General features: G+C 40.6%; 2 protein-coding genes across 3 annotated transcripts; one reads left to right on the forward strand and one right to left on the reverse strand.

The window, feature by feature from the left end:
- Positions 1-4,336: 4,336 nt before the first annotated feature.
- On the reverse strand, positions 4,337-8,295 carry LOC125725133 (serine/threonine-protein kinase PLK3-like). Of its 2 annotated transcripts, none has more exons than XM_049001733.1 (10): positions 8,133-8,295; positions 6,503-6,598; positions 6,289-6,405; positions 6,077-6,206; positions 5,817-5,895; positions 5,619-5,714; positions 5,181-5,285; positions 4,892-5,015; positions 4,667-4,799; positions 4,337-4,484 (listed from the first exon to the last, which is right to left on the reverse strand). In XM_049001733.1, exons 2-7 carry the CDS (start codon positions 6,572-6,574, stop codon positions 5,258-5,260), a joined length of 522 nt encoding a protein of 173 aa, XP_048857690.1. In that variant the 5' UTR covers positions 6,575-6,598; positions 8,133-8,295; the 3' UTR covers positions 4,337-4,484; positions 4,667-4,799; positions 4,892-5,015; positions 5,181-5,257. The 2 variants fall into 2 exon arrangements, with proteins under 2 accessions (XP_048857690.1, XP_048857689.1); XM_049001732.1 differs by lacking the exon at positions 8,133-8,295 and adding an exon at positions 6,721-7,463.
- Positions 8,296-9,326: 1,031 nt separating this feature from the next.
- On the forward strand, positions 9,327-12,414 carry LOC125725134 (serine/threonine-protein kinase PLK3-like). The gene is made up of 10 exons (XM_049001734.1): positions 9,327-10,069; positions 10,192-10,287; positions 10,385-10,501; positions 10,584-10,713; positions 10,895-10,973; positions 11,076-11,171; positions 11,505-11,609; positions 11,775-11,898; positions 11,991-12,123; positions 12,306-12,414. Exons 1-7 carry the CDS (start codon positions 9,962-9,964, stop codon positions 11,530-11,532), a joined length of 654 nt encoding a protein of 217 aa, XP_048857691.1. The 5' UTR covers positions 9,327-9,961; the 3' UTR covers positions 11,533-11,609; positions 11,775-11,898; positions 11,991-12,123; positions 12,306-12,414.
- Positions 12,415-15,201: the final 2,787 nt, after the last annotated feature.

The raw sequence follows: 15,201 nt of genomic DNA on the forward strand, positions 1-15,201 counted from the left end.
TTGACAATTAATTGCTAAATTCTAATTCGAAATTAGGCAGTCAATCCCTGCAGTTCCTTCATGTTGCAATTTTGCAGGCAGGGCATTGTCAGCAATGTCTTTTCCTTTTCTGTGTTGGATCCAGGATCTCATCGTTTCAGACGGTCCTCCCACCACCTTTGACATGGCAGCTGTTGTCACATGTTGAGACAGAGCTCTGCTCACTAGGGTGACGACTAAAGGATCTACACAGCAGAAGATTAGTATCAGAGTCAGAATAATCACAGCTCCTAAGAAAAGCCCTTTCATAACAGCTTGCTGCCAACCTCCCCACATATCATACCACCAATCCAAACATTCCTGTGTGTTGACCTGCACCTCTTGCCATTTCACCCTGAATCCCCTGTGATTTAACACGCGGAGGTGTACTCGGTCTGCTGGGGAGATGACTGGCTCCCCCTGGTTGGTGCTGTCTCTTGTCATCTGTGCTGCCTCCTTGTCCTGTTTGAATATAGCTTTATATATTTCGGTTAGACTCCTTATGTACTTCAACTCATGCAAATCTGAAGACCATCCATTGTGAAAATGTCAACCGGTGACTGAGGTGCTTCAACAGTAAAGGAGAGATCGCATGCAGAGCTGATATTCTATAGCTTCTTAGTCTAAGTAAAAATAAAATTTTCTCGTCATATAAGAACCAAGTCTCTGGCTGGAAATTTCCACAAAAGAGCCATTTAGTTATTTCTAGAAAAATATACAGAGCCAATGAAGGAACCAGATGTCACAGTAACACAGGTCTGCCCTGGTGCCTTAGGATACGTCTGTCTAAACATGAGTGAGGAGATGGATGCACAGTTCTATAGAGGCCTCTGAGGAGAATAAATGATCCCAATATTATGTTGAGAGAGATGGTTAATTCCGTTTTAATCCAGACTGGGTTCAGAGCACCTGTTCTGCCGTTGATCTTTTGCATGCGTGTTACCATGTATTAGTTTACTCTGAATTTTGATTACTTGGCAAACTAAAACATTTTTGGTCGTATTTTTTTATTCCTAAATTTAAAGTAATTGTACAGTACAATAATATGTTTTCCCCGCCATGCTTTGTCTTGCTTCTGCAGGTTATGCTTGCATTGAACTTGCTTTGTAGAAAATAAGTGTCATGCCCGGCTCATACGCTCCTCGTGTGTGCCACGCCCCCTGATTACCCACGTGTGCTTCCCTGATCGTCTCCTGCTGTGTCCAATTACTTTGATTAGTCCCGTCCTATTTAAGTGCTGATCTTACCTGTTCCCCGTGTCCGTCATTGTAGTTTGTTGTGGATCTTGTGTGGTTTGATGTTCCCTGCTCCCGATTCCCTAATTAAACCCCGAGTTTACCCCGATCTCGACCTGTCTGCCTGCTCCTTTCACGCCTGCCCACACGATCGCCGCTTACCGCCGTCCTGCTCGCAACCGCTACGCCGTGATCGTGACAGGGGCCATTCGCGAATCAGTTCTGAATGGTGCACAACCTTAGTTCTTATGTTAAATCATGTTTTTTTTTCTGACAGCCCAGATAAATGAAATAAAAAAGAATTTTCTTTTGTTGCTTAAGAATTTTGCACAGTCCTATATACAGTATAGCAATTTTTAAAGCTTTTTTTTTTCATTTCTTTTAAAGAGGCTGCAATAAGTAGCATTAACATCTGTATAAAGAAAAGGCTAAGCAGAAATGTAACAAACTGCATAATGTGATGTAGTGCATGTTCATGTATAAATGTAACAAACTGTATATGATGCAGTGCATGTTCATGTATAAATGTTTAAATGTAACAAACTGTATAATAATGTGATGCAGTGCATGTTCATGTATAAATGTAACAAACTGTATAATAATGTGATGCAGTGCATGTTCATGTATAAATGTAACAAACTGCACAATAATGTGATGCAGTGCATGTTCATGTATAAATGTAACAAACTGCACAATAATGTGATGCAGTGCATGTTCATGTATAAATGTAACAAACTGTATAATAATGAGATGCAGTGCATATTCATGTATAAATGTAACATCAGGAGGGGTCCATCACAGCCCCACCACCATCTCTTGTTCAAACCCTTTGGTCTTCTCATTTTCATTAGTAAGCTCCCGATCACCGTAACTGATCTGCATTTGAGACATTTTTCCCGCATCTCATTTTCACAATAAGCTGATAATACTAATAATACTACTGTAATGATAGTATTACAGTAGACTTACTCTTTAAAGCCAGATGGCAGTGGTCACATACTGATGAACGGTTGGGCAGCAAATGCATTTAATGTGGCTAGATAGCAAATAAACTGATTCACCATTTACTCTCATTTGCATCAATTAAAATGTTTGCTGGAAATGTAAATGTAAGCAGTAAAGCTACATTTTACGTTCTTTAAGAAAGTTTAAGAAAGAACAGTTAAACTGTATTTTGAGTGTGGTTAGAAGATCCAGTATTTCAGAAAACTTAAGAATTGTGTAATATGAGAGACTAGCGAGTCTAATATCAGACTGACTGCGCTGAGCTTGTCTGAGAGAGATGATTAGCGAATGGCCTCCCACAGTGTCTCAGCACTCCGTACAAAGAACTTCATATGCTCAGCATATGTTCCTGTTTATCTAATTGTTCTTATTTTAACTGGCTGTGAAGGAGTAAATGAATAAACTTTGCCTGTAGAGTGAACTGGTTACTATGGTTCGGGGCAGCTTTTATTAGACATTGTAGACACCACGTTAGTCTATCAAGAGAGTAAGACCGATCGCTAAGGGTGTCATCTGAGTAAAAACAAAGTTACCTCAAAATAGCCAACCAATCACGAGCCAGTACGCATCAAGGCCAACATCTGATTGGAATGCACCATTACTATGCGGTGAAAGGTTAATAGCTAATCACTGATAAACTCAAACACGAACAGCATGCCAAGCAGACTATCTGTTCCCTTCCCTCCATGTTGTCCTTCCAACTGATTGCTCAATGACAATATTTTAAAATGTGGACTTCCTAATTACTATAACATAATTTCTATTTGTTAGATTGTTGTTGCGATTACTTTTATTGTTATTGAATGTCATATTTATTTATTTATTTATTTATATGTTATTCTTGTTATTTTATTTCTTATTGATTAAAAACAAAGTCATTGAGAAAGTTTATGAAATTCTGTATTTTTTCTATTTTTAGATATTCATTATCTTACAGTCGCATGAATGAATGAATATTCATTCATTACTTTACATCTTACAGTCCCAATAAGAGTTAAAACTGCAACCCCCCACCCACCCATCATTCTTTCTTTACTTTCCAGCCCAAAATAATTTATACAACATAAATAAGGCACAGGTTTGGTGCATGTAGGATTTTCACAGCCAGAGTTAGACAGGGGCCTGGTGTAAAAGCCCCACCCCACCCAGAAACTTTTCCATTTGGCCCAGCCCAAAATCATTTCTTCAGCACAAATAAATCTCAGTAACTGGCGCAAGTTTGGTGCATGTACTGTAGTATTCTCCGAGCCAGAGATAGACAGGGGGTGCATTCTGTGGCAAGGTGGTCTGCTATAAAATGCCCCTCTTCAACCTCGAATCTTTTCCTCATGACCCAGCCCAAAATAATTTCTACAACATAAGTAAAGGACAACTATCAGTAACACGTAGGTACATGTAGGATTTTCCGTTGTTAGTTGTCCTGTACATACGAAAGTAGTCTTCCAGCTCCTGTCAAGCGCTCATTTTCGGACACAAAATACATACTGTGTGACAAAATGCATTATGAGTAATGCCTTGAATTTTGTCCAGAGAAAGACATACTACAGTTACATTTTGTCCACAGAAGCATAAATACGTTACTGTCTTTGGTGCCCCGAAATCAACAGGAATGTTTCATTTTGTACACAGAACTGATATTAGCACCTAGCATATCATGTTCAGAAGGTTGAATGTATCTGCTTTCGTGAATGAAAAAGGGCATTTCATCCACAAAATGCATTTTGTCAAAGAAACAAGTTCATTGCGTGCAGGAAATGCACTTTGTGAGTGAAAGAAATGCATTTAGTAGAGGGGCGCAGTACCTTCCAATAACCAGGAGGTGGAGAGCCAACTTTGATTTTGGTAATCCCAATTGACTTTGGCACATATAGGAAAATATAATTTTCAAAATAACATGAGTCTTATGCAATTTACCCAAGTAATACAAGCTCTTTAGGTGACACACAAAGAATCAATTCCCATCAACATAGTGTCAGAACACATATACTCAGTGACCAAACAATTAAGCAGAACAGACTGAGTGGTGAAAATGAAATCTGCATGAGATTGTCTAGTGTGTTCTTGGTATGAATGTGGCCATAATCATACAAGAAAAAAACTGAATCCATGCCTGAATGCTTGAAACACAAAAGAACTTTATTGAAACAGGAGTGGACAGGGAGCTGGGGGAGGCACTCAGGTGTGGGGCGTCACTGCACTTGCTGAGTACAGCCTGCCTACAGGTCCCTGTGTAGAAAAATAGAGGTTTTCAGTTAACATGGCATTCACTAGAGTTCAAGGACGACTACACTAATATTCAATATACCCCAGCTTTATCCATGCAAATCACCAAGACAAGCTTAAGCTACAGAATGGTAACAGAGATGGAACAGGACAAGGATTCACTATTGTGAACAGCATATCTTTACCTCAACCACTTTGACCAACTGGACCAGGTCAATTTGTTCATTGGTCTGTTGACATCCTCTAGAACACGGAGTGACTCCACAGGCTGGGGGATCTCAAGTCCACTCTGCTCGGCATCCTCCCGTAAAGGCTCAACTGCGAGAAAGCATGGATTTGCCAAGTCATGCATCTGAGCCTGAGGAACTGAGAGATGATCTACTAGTAGGATTTATGTCGATGGAATTTACCTCTGGATCGCTTTTTTCGTATCAGGCGCATGAAACGGTTGAAAATCTTTTTGAATGGGTTGACTGCTTTATGCTGTGGTGGTGTATTGCAGCTACTAGCTGGCAGTGCCTTTGGAGTGAAGCCCTAGGGTATTAGTTTAATATGCATCAGTTAAGCAAACCAATTCCATACATCCATCCATGCATCCATCCATCTTTTGTTACTGTAATTTTAAAGGAAGGGTAAGTACCAGTGACCTCAGCAGACCAGCTAATCATCCACATCCCACCAGTTTGCAAGTGGACCAACCTTTGTGAAGAACTTGTGGCGACGGACATTCGATAGTGACGGGCGATCCCGTGGGTCGATTCTAAATATCTTGCCCATCAGTTTCCCAGCTTCAATAGAGAGATTCTGCGGTAGAATAAATTTGGCTTCCTTTATATTCTTGAGCATCTCCCAGTAATCGTCAGCGTAGAATGCGATTTCCCCAACCAGAAGCTGGTACCTGTAGTAAGAAAGGCAGCAAAGGTGTTTGAGGTCTTTCACATTTGACATAAAAATGCTGTGCTTCCAAAAGAGCAATTCCTTTCAGCTGTGTGCCAGTATTCATTTTTCTTTTCTCTTTCAAGAAGAAAAAAAAAACATATTTATGTATGTTAGACACGTGTCTTCTTAAAATGTTAGACAGATTTTATTAGCCATGCTGATCTTTGGCCGGGAGGGGGGTTGACAGGGTATACGTACATGACACAGCCCAGTGCCCAGACGTCCGCTTCCGTTCCATGGCCCTCTCGTTTCCACACTTCTGGAGCCATGTAGACGGGAGTACCACACACTTCTCTACAACACACACAAATGGAAAACGTTAAGCGCACATGTGCTTTAGCTTGCTGTATAAACAAATTTGAAAGCTTAGCCAGGAATTCTGCAAAAAACACCTACTTCTCCCTCGGCTTCAGCTTGACCGCCAGTCCGAAATCCCCAATTTTCAGTTCCATTTGGTCATTGATAAATAAATTTTCTGAAAGACAAACAAATTTGCATTAAGGATAGACTCAAATACTTTGCCAAACTGCAGACTTTACCAAATTGATAAATTAACACTACACAGAAATCCAGACGACCTACACTCGCAATGCCATGTGAAATGCCAGCATTATTATACAGAAAATTGAGTAAAGCGTGAGTGCATGTACACATACCCAACTTGATGTCCCTGTGGACGTAACCTTGCCGGTGGATGTATGTTAACCCTGAAATCAGCTGGTTAATGTAGTATCGCACTTCGGGCTCAGTCAAAGTCCCCCGAGCTTTTAAAATGTCACCGAGTGTCTGGGCAGGGAGAAACAGGGGCAGCCTGATCTATCACAAAGTCTTTGCCTTAGTAAGACGTCTACAAAAGTCAGGGACTCACCTGCCCACTGCACAACTCCATGAAAATATACATGAATTTGTCATCTTCGAAAGAGTGGGAGAACCCCACCACATTCTTGTGCCGCAGTGTTTTTAAAATCTGTACTTCTTCACAGACCTGAGTGAAATGTCAAACACACCATCTCATAAAGTAAAAGGGAAATGCAGATAAACTGAAAAGAGGGATGACATCAAGCACAATCCATACCACATACCTCCTCCACTCCCCAGGAATATAGCCGGATGACCTTAACAGCATAGGTGTCGCCAGTTTCAAGATCGGTCATCTTATAGCATTTGCCACAAGCGCCCTAAAAAACATGTCCTCAATATGTTAACAATAAAGAACATTTCTGACTGACCCTGTTCAAGCATCTCCTCTCTGCAGAAAAATATCAACTGCGATCACTTTCTACAACATTGTGGTGCACACCTGTCCCAAAAGCTCATCCCTGCCGTAGGACCTTAATGTCTTGGGATCTACCAGAATCTCAGGCACTTCCGATGCCATCTGAGCGCGGGAAGGTTCACTGACAGACATGATTTCACCAGAAGAGAAGCGCGATCCGTAACTAACCCGTGGAATACTCGAAATGGGTAGTGAGCGCTCGCGTTCTAAATTACGTGTACACTGGCGTCATCAGTCTTAGAACGCGGCCAAGGCAGCCACGCGATTCGAACTTGTTAGATGGATTACGTCACCACATTGAAAATTACATGGACGGAAAAAGAAGTGAACTTGCTAAGACAATGCAACTAAACACGGATAAAAACTTTTATTACAATCAACTTTATTGAAGAAAAAAAATGTGTACACCAAACATTCAGTTTCGGTAATGCAGTAACACATGCTCGGGAGTAAAGCCTTAGAGCAGAGGCCAGGCGGACCGCGGTCCGGGTCCGTACCCAGAAGCTGTCCCATACGGAGCTGGACCGATAGTCAAAACAAAAGGTTATGATTTAGAACCTGACTGGGCGCTTTTATTTTGTCGGCGCAGCTTTTATAGTCTTTTCGGTAGCGGTTTAGCACTAGAACCGCCGTTTCCCACGCCAACGAACGTTAACTGCCAAGCAAGACGCAACTCGCCGTATGCAGCCCTGTCTTTGCGCTAATGTGCCATTAGTGTTAATAGCACCAGCGAAGCTACTGATGTTCCTTGTTCCTAACAGAGTGGCTTTTCTGTCCTGAAATCGTAAAGCTTTCAAACACAGCATGTTTTATATAACATGTTGTTTATTGGTGATTTCATGCTCGTCGAAGTTTCCGCTTTTTAACAACTGTATAAAGTAATGTTATTTATTATATAAATCAACTCAGGTGAAACAAATGTACGTTTCCAGGGTCGCCGAACCTCGTGTATCTGGCGTGAGACTCACGCTTTCAGACTCACGCAGGAAATCTTACCGCAAATCTATATTATTTCATTGAACCAAAAATGTTATACGTCAAAAATGTAATTACACGATTAGATACCTGAAAAAGTCAGGTATCGGTTACATGCAATGTTTATACAACTAATAGGCTACTAAAATATACCACATTAAATAGTTAGACATTTTGATCTTCTGAACCTTTGCTTCAAGAATTTTCTCTAACTGGATATCTTTACATTTTAGTTGAATACCCCTGCCAAAGGCAGTTGGCTTAATACAATTTTAGTTTTTCTTTTTTTTCTTAGAATAGTAAACGGAAGATCGTACACGCTCTTGCTGCAAGGTGCTGCAGCCTAACGCATCGAAACAAACTATATTACACTAAAGACCGCACTATTCTGCGCGGTCGTGCTGTTAATATAGGCTATTGTACATTCTAAGCAATTGCCCAGGAAACAAAAAAAAACTGACCTTTTGTATGAAAGCAAACGTCCAACAACCGCTTTCTTTACTTCCGTCCCTCTTCCCTCTCTTTATTCCCTTTTCGTTTTTGAAATCCCGACTTGTGTCGGACACTGTTCACGTGTAGCATATATCTAGCCAGATAGCTAACGTACTTAATAAGTAGGTAAAGTCTAAGCTGCTCCAACATTCGGGCTTGCTGAAGTAGGTTGATATCTTGTCTTCCTGAAGAAAGACGCCGAATCTAGCCTAAGCCGATTTTCACCACGCAGGAGGGCTACATTGAGATCAGTCCCACTTTCAGCTGTTTACATTTATTTACATCCATGCACATTGTTGTAACGGAATGTAAAGTGCGGCACCTGACAGACAGGTGAAATGCGCACCAGAAACGATAGGTAAAAACTCATTTTATACACGTGGATAGGACAAGGTTACCTAAACTACGCTCCTTTGGAAACCATATATAAATTATCTCCATGGTATATATATGGGAATGATCTCAGTGTAGGAGACCCTCTTACGTGGTGAAAATCGGTTTAGTCCAGATTCGGGGCCTTTCTTCAGGAAGACAAGATATGAACCTAGTTCATTAAGCCCGAATGTTGCAGCAGCAAACTTAACGGCTTAGACATTACTTATACAGTACGATATGCTTGTTAGCTAGCGAGCTAGATATTTGCCACACGTGAACAATGTCCGCCCCAATTCGGGATTTCAAAAACGAAAAGGGAATAAAGAGAAGGAAGAAGGGCGGAAGTAAATAAAGCGGTTGTTGGCCGTTTACTTAAAATTCTTGAATCAAAGGTTCAGAAGATCAAAATGTCTAACTATTTAATGTGGTATATTTTAGTAGCCTATTAGTTGTATAAACATTGCATGTAACCGATACCTGACTTTTTCAGGTATCTAATCGTGTAATTACATTTTTGACGTATAACATTTTTGGTTCAATGAAATAATATAGATTTGCGGTAAGATTTCCTGCGTGAGTCTGAAAGCGTGAGTCTCACGCCAGATACACGAGGTTCGGCGACCCTGGAAACGTACATTTGTTTCACCTGAGTTGATTTATATAATAAATAACATTACTTTATACAGTTGTTAAAAAGCGGAAACTTCGACGAGCATGAAATCACCAATAAACAACATGTTATATAAAACATGCTGTGTTTGAAAGCTTTACGATTTCAGGACAGAAAAGCCACTCTGTTAGGAACAAGGAACATCAGTAGCTTCGCTGGTGCTATTAACACTAATGGCACATTAGCGCAAAGACAGGGCTGCATACGGCGAGTTGCGTCTTGCTTGGCAGTTAACGTTCGTTGGCGTGGGAAACGGCGGTTCTAGTGCTAAACCGCTACCGAAAAGACTATAAAAGCTGCGCCGACAAAATAAAAGCGCCCAGTCAGGTTCTAAATCATAACCTTTTGTTTTGACTATCGGTCCAGCTCCGTATGGGACAGCTTCTGGGTACGGACCCGGACCGCGGTCCGCCTGGCCTCTGCTCTAAGGCTTTACTCCCGAGCATGTGTTACTGCATTACCGAAACTGAATGTTTGGTGTACACATTTTTTTTCTTCAATAAAGTTGATTGTAATAAAAGTTTTTATCCGTGTTTAGTTGCATTGTCTTAGCAAGTTCACTTCTTTTTCCGTCCATGTAATTTTCAATGTGGTGACGTAATCCATCTAACAAGTTCGAATCGCGTGGCTGCCTTGGCCGCGTTCTAAGACTGATGACGCCAGTGTACACGTAATTTAGAACGCGAGCGCTCACTACCCATTTCGAGTATTCCACGGGTTAGTTACGGATCGCGCTTCTCTTCTGGTGAAATCATGTCTGTCAGTGAACCTTCCCGCGCTCAGATGGCATCGGAAGTGCCTGAGATTCTGGTAGATCCCAAGACATTAAGGTCCTACGGCAGGGATGAGCTTTTGGGACAGGTGTGCACCACAATGTTGTAGAAAGTGATCGCAGTTGATATTTTTCTGCAGAGAGGAGATGCTTGAACAGGGTCAGTCAGAAATGTTCTTTATTGTTAACATATTGAGGACATGTTTTTTAGGGCGCTTGTGGCAAATGCTATAAGATGACCGATCTTGAAACTGGCGACACCTATGCTGTTAAGGTCATCCGGCTATATTCCTGGGGAGTGGAGGAGGTATGTGGTATGGATTGTGCTTGATGTCATCCCTCTTTTCAGTTTATCTGCATTTCCCTTTTACTTTATGAGATGGTGTGTTTGACATTTCACTCAGGTCTGTGAAGAAGTACAGATTTTAAAAACACTGCGGCACAAGAATGTGGTGGGGTTCTCCCACTCTTTCGAAGATGACAAATTCATGTATATTTTCATGGAGTTGTGCAGTGGGCAGGTGAGTCCCTGACTTTTGTAGACGTCTTACTAAGGCAAAGACTTTGTGATAGATCAGGCTGCCCCTGTTTCTCCCTGCCCAGACACTCGGTGACATTTTAAAAGCTCGGGGGACTTTGACTGAGCCCGAAGTGCGATACTACATTAACCAGCTGATTTCAGGGTTAACATACATCCACCGGCAAGGTTACGTCCACAGGGACATCAAGTTGGGTATGTGTACATGCACTCACGCTTTACTCAATTTTCTGTATAATAATGCTGGCATTTCACATGGCATTGCGAGTGTAGGTCGTCTGGATTTCTGTGTAGTGTTAATTTATCAATTTGGTAAAGTCTGCAGTTTGGCAAAGTATTTGAGTCTATCCTTAATGCAAATTTGTTTGTCTTTCAGAAAATTTATTTATCAATGACCAAATGGAACTGAAAATTGGGGATTTCGGACTGGCGGTCAAGCTGAAGCCGAGGGAGAAGTAGGTGTTTTTTGCAGAATTCCTGGCTAAGCTTTCAAATTTGTTTATACAGCAAGCTAAAGCACATGTGCGCTTAACGTTTTCCATTTGTGTGTGTTGTAGAGAAGTGTGTGGTACTCCCGTCTACATGGCTCCAGAAGTGTGGAAACGAGAGGGCCATGGAACGGAAGCGGACGTCTGGGCACTGGGCTGTGTCATGTACGTATACCCTGTCAACCCCCCTCCCGGCCAAAGATCAGCATGGCTAATAAAATCTGTCTAACATTTTAAGAAGACACGTGTCTAACATACATAAATATGTTTTTTTTTTCTTCTTGAAAGAGAAAAGAAAAATGAATACTGGCACACAGCTGAAAGGAATTGCTCTTTTGGAAGCACAGCATTTTTATGTCAAATGTGAAAGACCTCAAACACCTTTGCTGCCTTTCTTACTACAGGTACCAGCTTCTGGTTGGGGAAATCGCATTCTACGCTGACGATTACTGGGAGATGCTCAAGAATATAAAGGAAGCCAAATTTATTCTACCGCAGAATCTCTCTATTGAAGCTGGGAAACTGATGGGCAAGATATTTAGAATCGACCCACGGGATCGCCCGTCACTATCGAATGTCCGTCGCCACAAGTTCTTCACAAAGGTTGGTCCACTTGCAAACTGGTGGGATGTGGATGATTAGCTGGTCTGCTGAGGTCACTGGTACTTACCCTTCCTTTAAAATTACAGTAACAAAAGATGGATGGATGCATGGATGGATGTATGGAATTGGTTTGCTTAACTGATGCATATTAAACTAATACCCTAGGGCTTCACTCCAAAGGCACTGCCAGCTAGTAGCTGCAATACACCACCACAGCATAAAGCAGTCAACCCATTCAAAAAGATTTTCAACCGTTTCATGCGCCTGATACGAAAAAAGCGATCCAGAGGTAAATTCCATCGACATAAATCCTACTAGTAGATCATCTCTCAGTTCCTCAGGCTCAGATGCATGACTTGGCAAATCCATGCTTTCTCGCAGTTGAGCCTTTACGGGAGGATGCCGAGCAGAGTGGACTTGAGATCCCCCAGCCTGTGGAGTCACTCCGTGTTCTAGAGGATGTCAACAGACCAATGAACAAATTGACCTGGTCCAGTTGGTCAAAGTGGTTGAGGTAAAGATATGCTGTTCACAATAGTGAATCCTTGTCCTGTTCCATCTCTGTTACCATTCTGTAGCTTAAGCTTGTCTTGGTGATTTGCATGGATAAAGCTGGGGTATATTGAATATTAGTGTAGTCGTCCTTGAACTCTAGTGAATGCCATGTTAACTGAAAACCTCTATTTTTCTACACAGGGACCTGTAGGCAGGCTGTACTCAGCAAGTGCAGTGACGCCCCACACCTGAGTGCCTCCCCCAGCTCCCTGTCCACTCCTGTTTCAATAAAGTTCTTTTGTGTTTCAAGCATTCAGGCATGGATTCAGTTTTTTTCTTGTATGATTATGGCCACATTCATACCAAGAACACACTAGACAATCTCATGCAGATTTCATTTTCACCACTCAGTCTGTTCTGCTTAATTGTTTGGTCACTGAGTATATGTGTTCTGACACTATGTTGATGGGAATTGATTCTTTGTGTGTCACCTAAAGAGCTTGTATTACTTGGGTAAATTGCATAAGACTCATGTTATTTTGAAAATTATATTTTCCTATATGTGCCAAAGTCAATTGGGATTACCAAAATCAAAGTTGGCTCTCCACCTCCTGGTTATTGGAAGGTACTGCGCCCCTCTACTAAATGCATTTCTTTCACTCACAAAGTGCATTTCCTGCACGCAATGAACTTGTTTCTTTGACAAAATGCATTTTGTGGATGAAATGCCCTTTTTCATTCACGAAAGCAGATACATTCAACCTTCTGAACATGATATGCTAGGTGCTAATATCAGTTCTGTGTACAAAATGAAACATTCCTGTTGATTTCGGGGCACCAAAGACAGTAACGTATTTATGCTTCTGTGGACAAAATGTAACTGTAGTATGTCTTTCTCTGGACAAAATTCAAGGCATTACTCATAATGCATTTTGTCACACAGTATGTATTTTGTGTCCGAAAATGAGCGCTTGACAGGAGCTGGAAGACTACTTTCGTATGTACAGGACAACTAACAACGGAAAATCCTACATGTACCTACGTGTTACTGATAGTTGTCCTTTACTTATGTTGTAGAAATTATTTTGGGCTGGGTCATGAGGAAAAGATTCGAGGTTGAAGAGGGGCATTTTATAGCAGACCACCTTGCCACAGAATGCACCCCCTGTCTATCTCTGGCTCGGAGAATACTACAGTACATGCACCAAACTTGCGCCAGTTACTGAGATTTATTTGTGCTGAAGAAATGATTTTGGGCTGGGCCAAATGGAAAAGTTTCTGGGTGGGGTGGGGCTTTTACACCAGGCCCCTGTCTAACTCTGGCTGTGAAAATCCTACATGCACCAAACCTGTGCCTTATTTATGTTGTATAAATTATTTTGGGCTGGAAAGTAAAGAAAGAATGATGGGTGGGTGGGGGGTTGCAGTTTTAACTCTTATTGGGACTGTAAGATGTAAAGTAATGAATGAATATTCATTCATTCATGCGACTGTAAGATAATGAATATCTAAAAATAGAAAAAATACAGAATTTCATAAACTTTCTCAATGACTTTGTTTTTAATCAATAAGAAATAAAATAACAAGAATAACATATAAATAAATAAATAAATAAATATGACATTCAATAACAATAAAAGTAATCGCAACAACAATCTAACAAATAGAAATTATGTTATAGTAATTAGGAAGTCCACATTTTAAAATATTGTCATTGAGCAATCAGTTGGAAGGACAACATGGAGGGAAGGGAACAGATAGTCTGCTTGGCATGCTGTTCGTGTTTGAGTTTATCAGTGATTAGCTATTAACCTTTCACCGCATAGTAATGGTGCATTCCAATCAGATGTTGGCCTTGATGCGTACTGGCTCGTGATTGGTTGGCTATTTTGAGGTAACTTTGTTTTTACTCAGATGACACCCTTAGCGATCGGTCTTACTCTCTTGATAGACTAACGTGGTGTCTACAATGTCTAATAAAAGCTGCCCCGAACCATAGTAACCAGTTCACTCTACAGGCAAAGTTTATTCATTTACTCCTTCACAGCCAGTTAAAATAAGAACAATTAGATAAACAGGAACATATGCTGAGCATATGAAGTTCTTTGTACGGAGTGCTGAGACACTGTGGGAGGCCATTCGCTAATCATCTCTCTCAGACAAGCTCAGCGCAGTCAGTCTGATATTAGACTCGCTAGTCTCTCATATTACACAATTCTTAAGTTTTCTGAAATACTGGATCTTCTAACCACACTCAAAATACAGTTTAACTGTTCTTTCTTAAACTTTCTTAAAGAACGTAAAATGTAGCTTTACTGCTTACATTTACATTTCCAGCAAACATTTTAATTGATGCAAATGAGAGTAAATGGTGAATCAGTTTATTTGCTATCTAGCCACATTAAATGCATTTGCTGCCCAACCGTTCATCAGTATGTGACCACTGCCATCTGGCTTTAAAGAGTAAGTCTACTGTAATACTATCATTACAGTAGTATTATTAGTATTATCAGCTTATTGTGAAAATGAGATGCGGGAAAAATGTCTCAAATGCAGATCAGTTACGGTGATCGGGAGCTTACTAATGAAAATGAGAAGACCAAAGGGTTTGAACAAGAGATGGTGGTGGGGCTGTGATGGACCCCTCCTGATGTTACATTTATACATGAATATGCACTGCATCTCATTATTATACAGTTTGTTACATTTATACATGAACATGTACTGCATCACATTATTGTGCAGTTTGTTACATTTATACATGAACATGCACTGCATCACATTATTGTGCAGTTTGTTACATTTATACATGAACATGCACTGCATCACATTATTATACAGTTTGTTACATTTATACATGAACATGCACTGCATCACATTATTATACAGTTTGTTACATTTAAACATTTATACATGAACATGCACTGCATCATATACAGTTTGTTACATTTATACATGAACATGCACTACATCACATTATGCAGTTTGTTACATTTCTGCTTAGCCTTTTCTTTATACAGATGTTAATGCTACTTATTGCAGCCTCTTTAAAAGAAATGAAAAAAAAAAGCTTTAAAAATTGCTATACTGTATATAG

The sequence above is a fragment of the Brienomyrus brachyistius genome, unplaced genomic scaffold, assembly GCF_023856365.1.
Source record: "Brienomyrus brachyistius isolate T26 unplaced genomic scaffold, BBRACH_0.4 scaffold61, whole genome shotgun sequence".
NCBI lineage: Eukaryota > Metazoa > Chordata > Actinopteri > Osteoglossiformes > Mormyridae > Brienomyrus > Brienomyrus brachyistius.

What these genes read in the sequence shown, in the direction of transcription:
- LOC125725133 (XM_049001732.1), bottom strand. Translation starts at nt 6,828, where the DNA reads ATGTCTGTCAGTGAACCTTCCCGCGCTCAGATGGCATCGGAAGTGCCT. An exon ending in TGGAGTTGTGCAGTGGGCAG is followed by an intron (nt 6,207 to 6,288) that starts GTGAGTCCCTGA and finishes CTCCCTGCCCAG; the next exon opens with ACACTCGGTGACATTTTAAA. An exon ending in CCACAGGGACATCAAGTTGG is followed by an intron (nt 5,896 to 6,076) that starts GTATGTGTACAT and finishes TTTGTCTTTCAG; the next exon opens with AAAATTTATTTATCAATGAC.
- LOC125725134 (XM_049001734.1), top strand. Translation starts at nt 9,962, where the DNA reads ATGTCTGTCAGTGAACCTTCCCGCGCTCAGATGGCATCGGAAGTGCCT. An exon ending in TGGAGTTGTGCAGTGGGCAG is followed by an intron (nt 10,502 to 10,583) that starts GTGAGTCCCTGA and finishes CTCCCTGCCCAG; the next exon opens with ACACTCGGTGACATTTTAAA. An exon ending in CCACAGGGACATCAAGTTGG is followed by an intron (nt 10,714 to 10,894) that starts GTATGTGTACAT and finishes TTTGTCTTTCAG; the next exon opens with AAAATTTATTTATCAATGAC.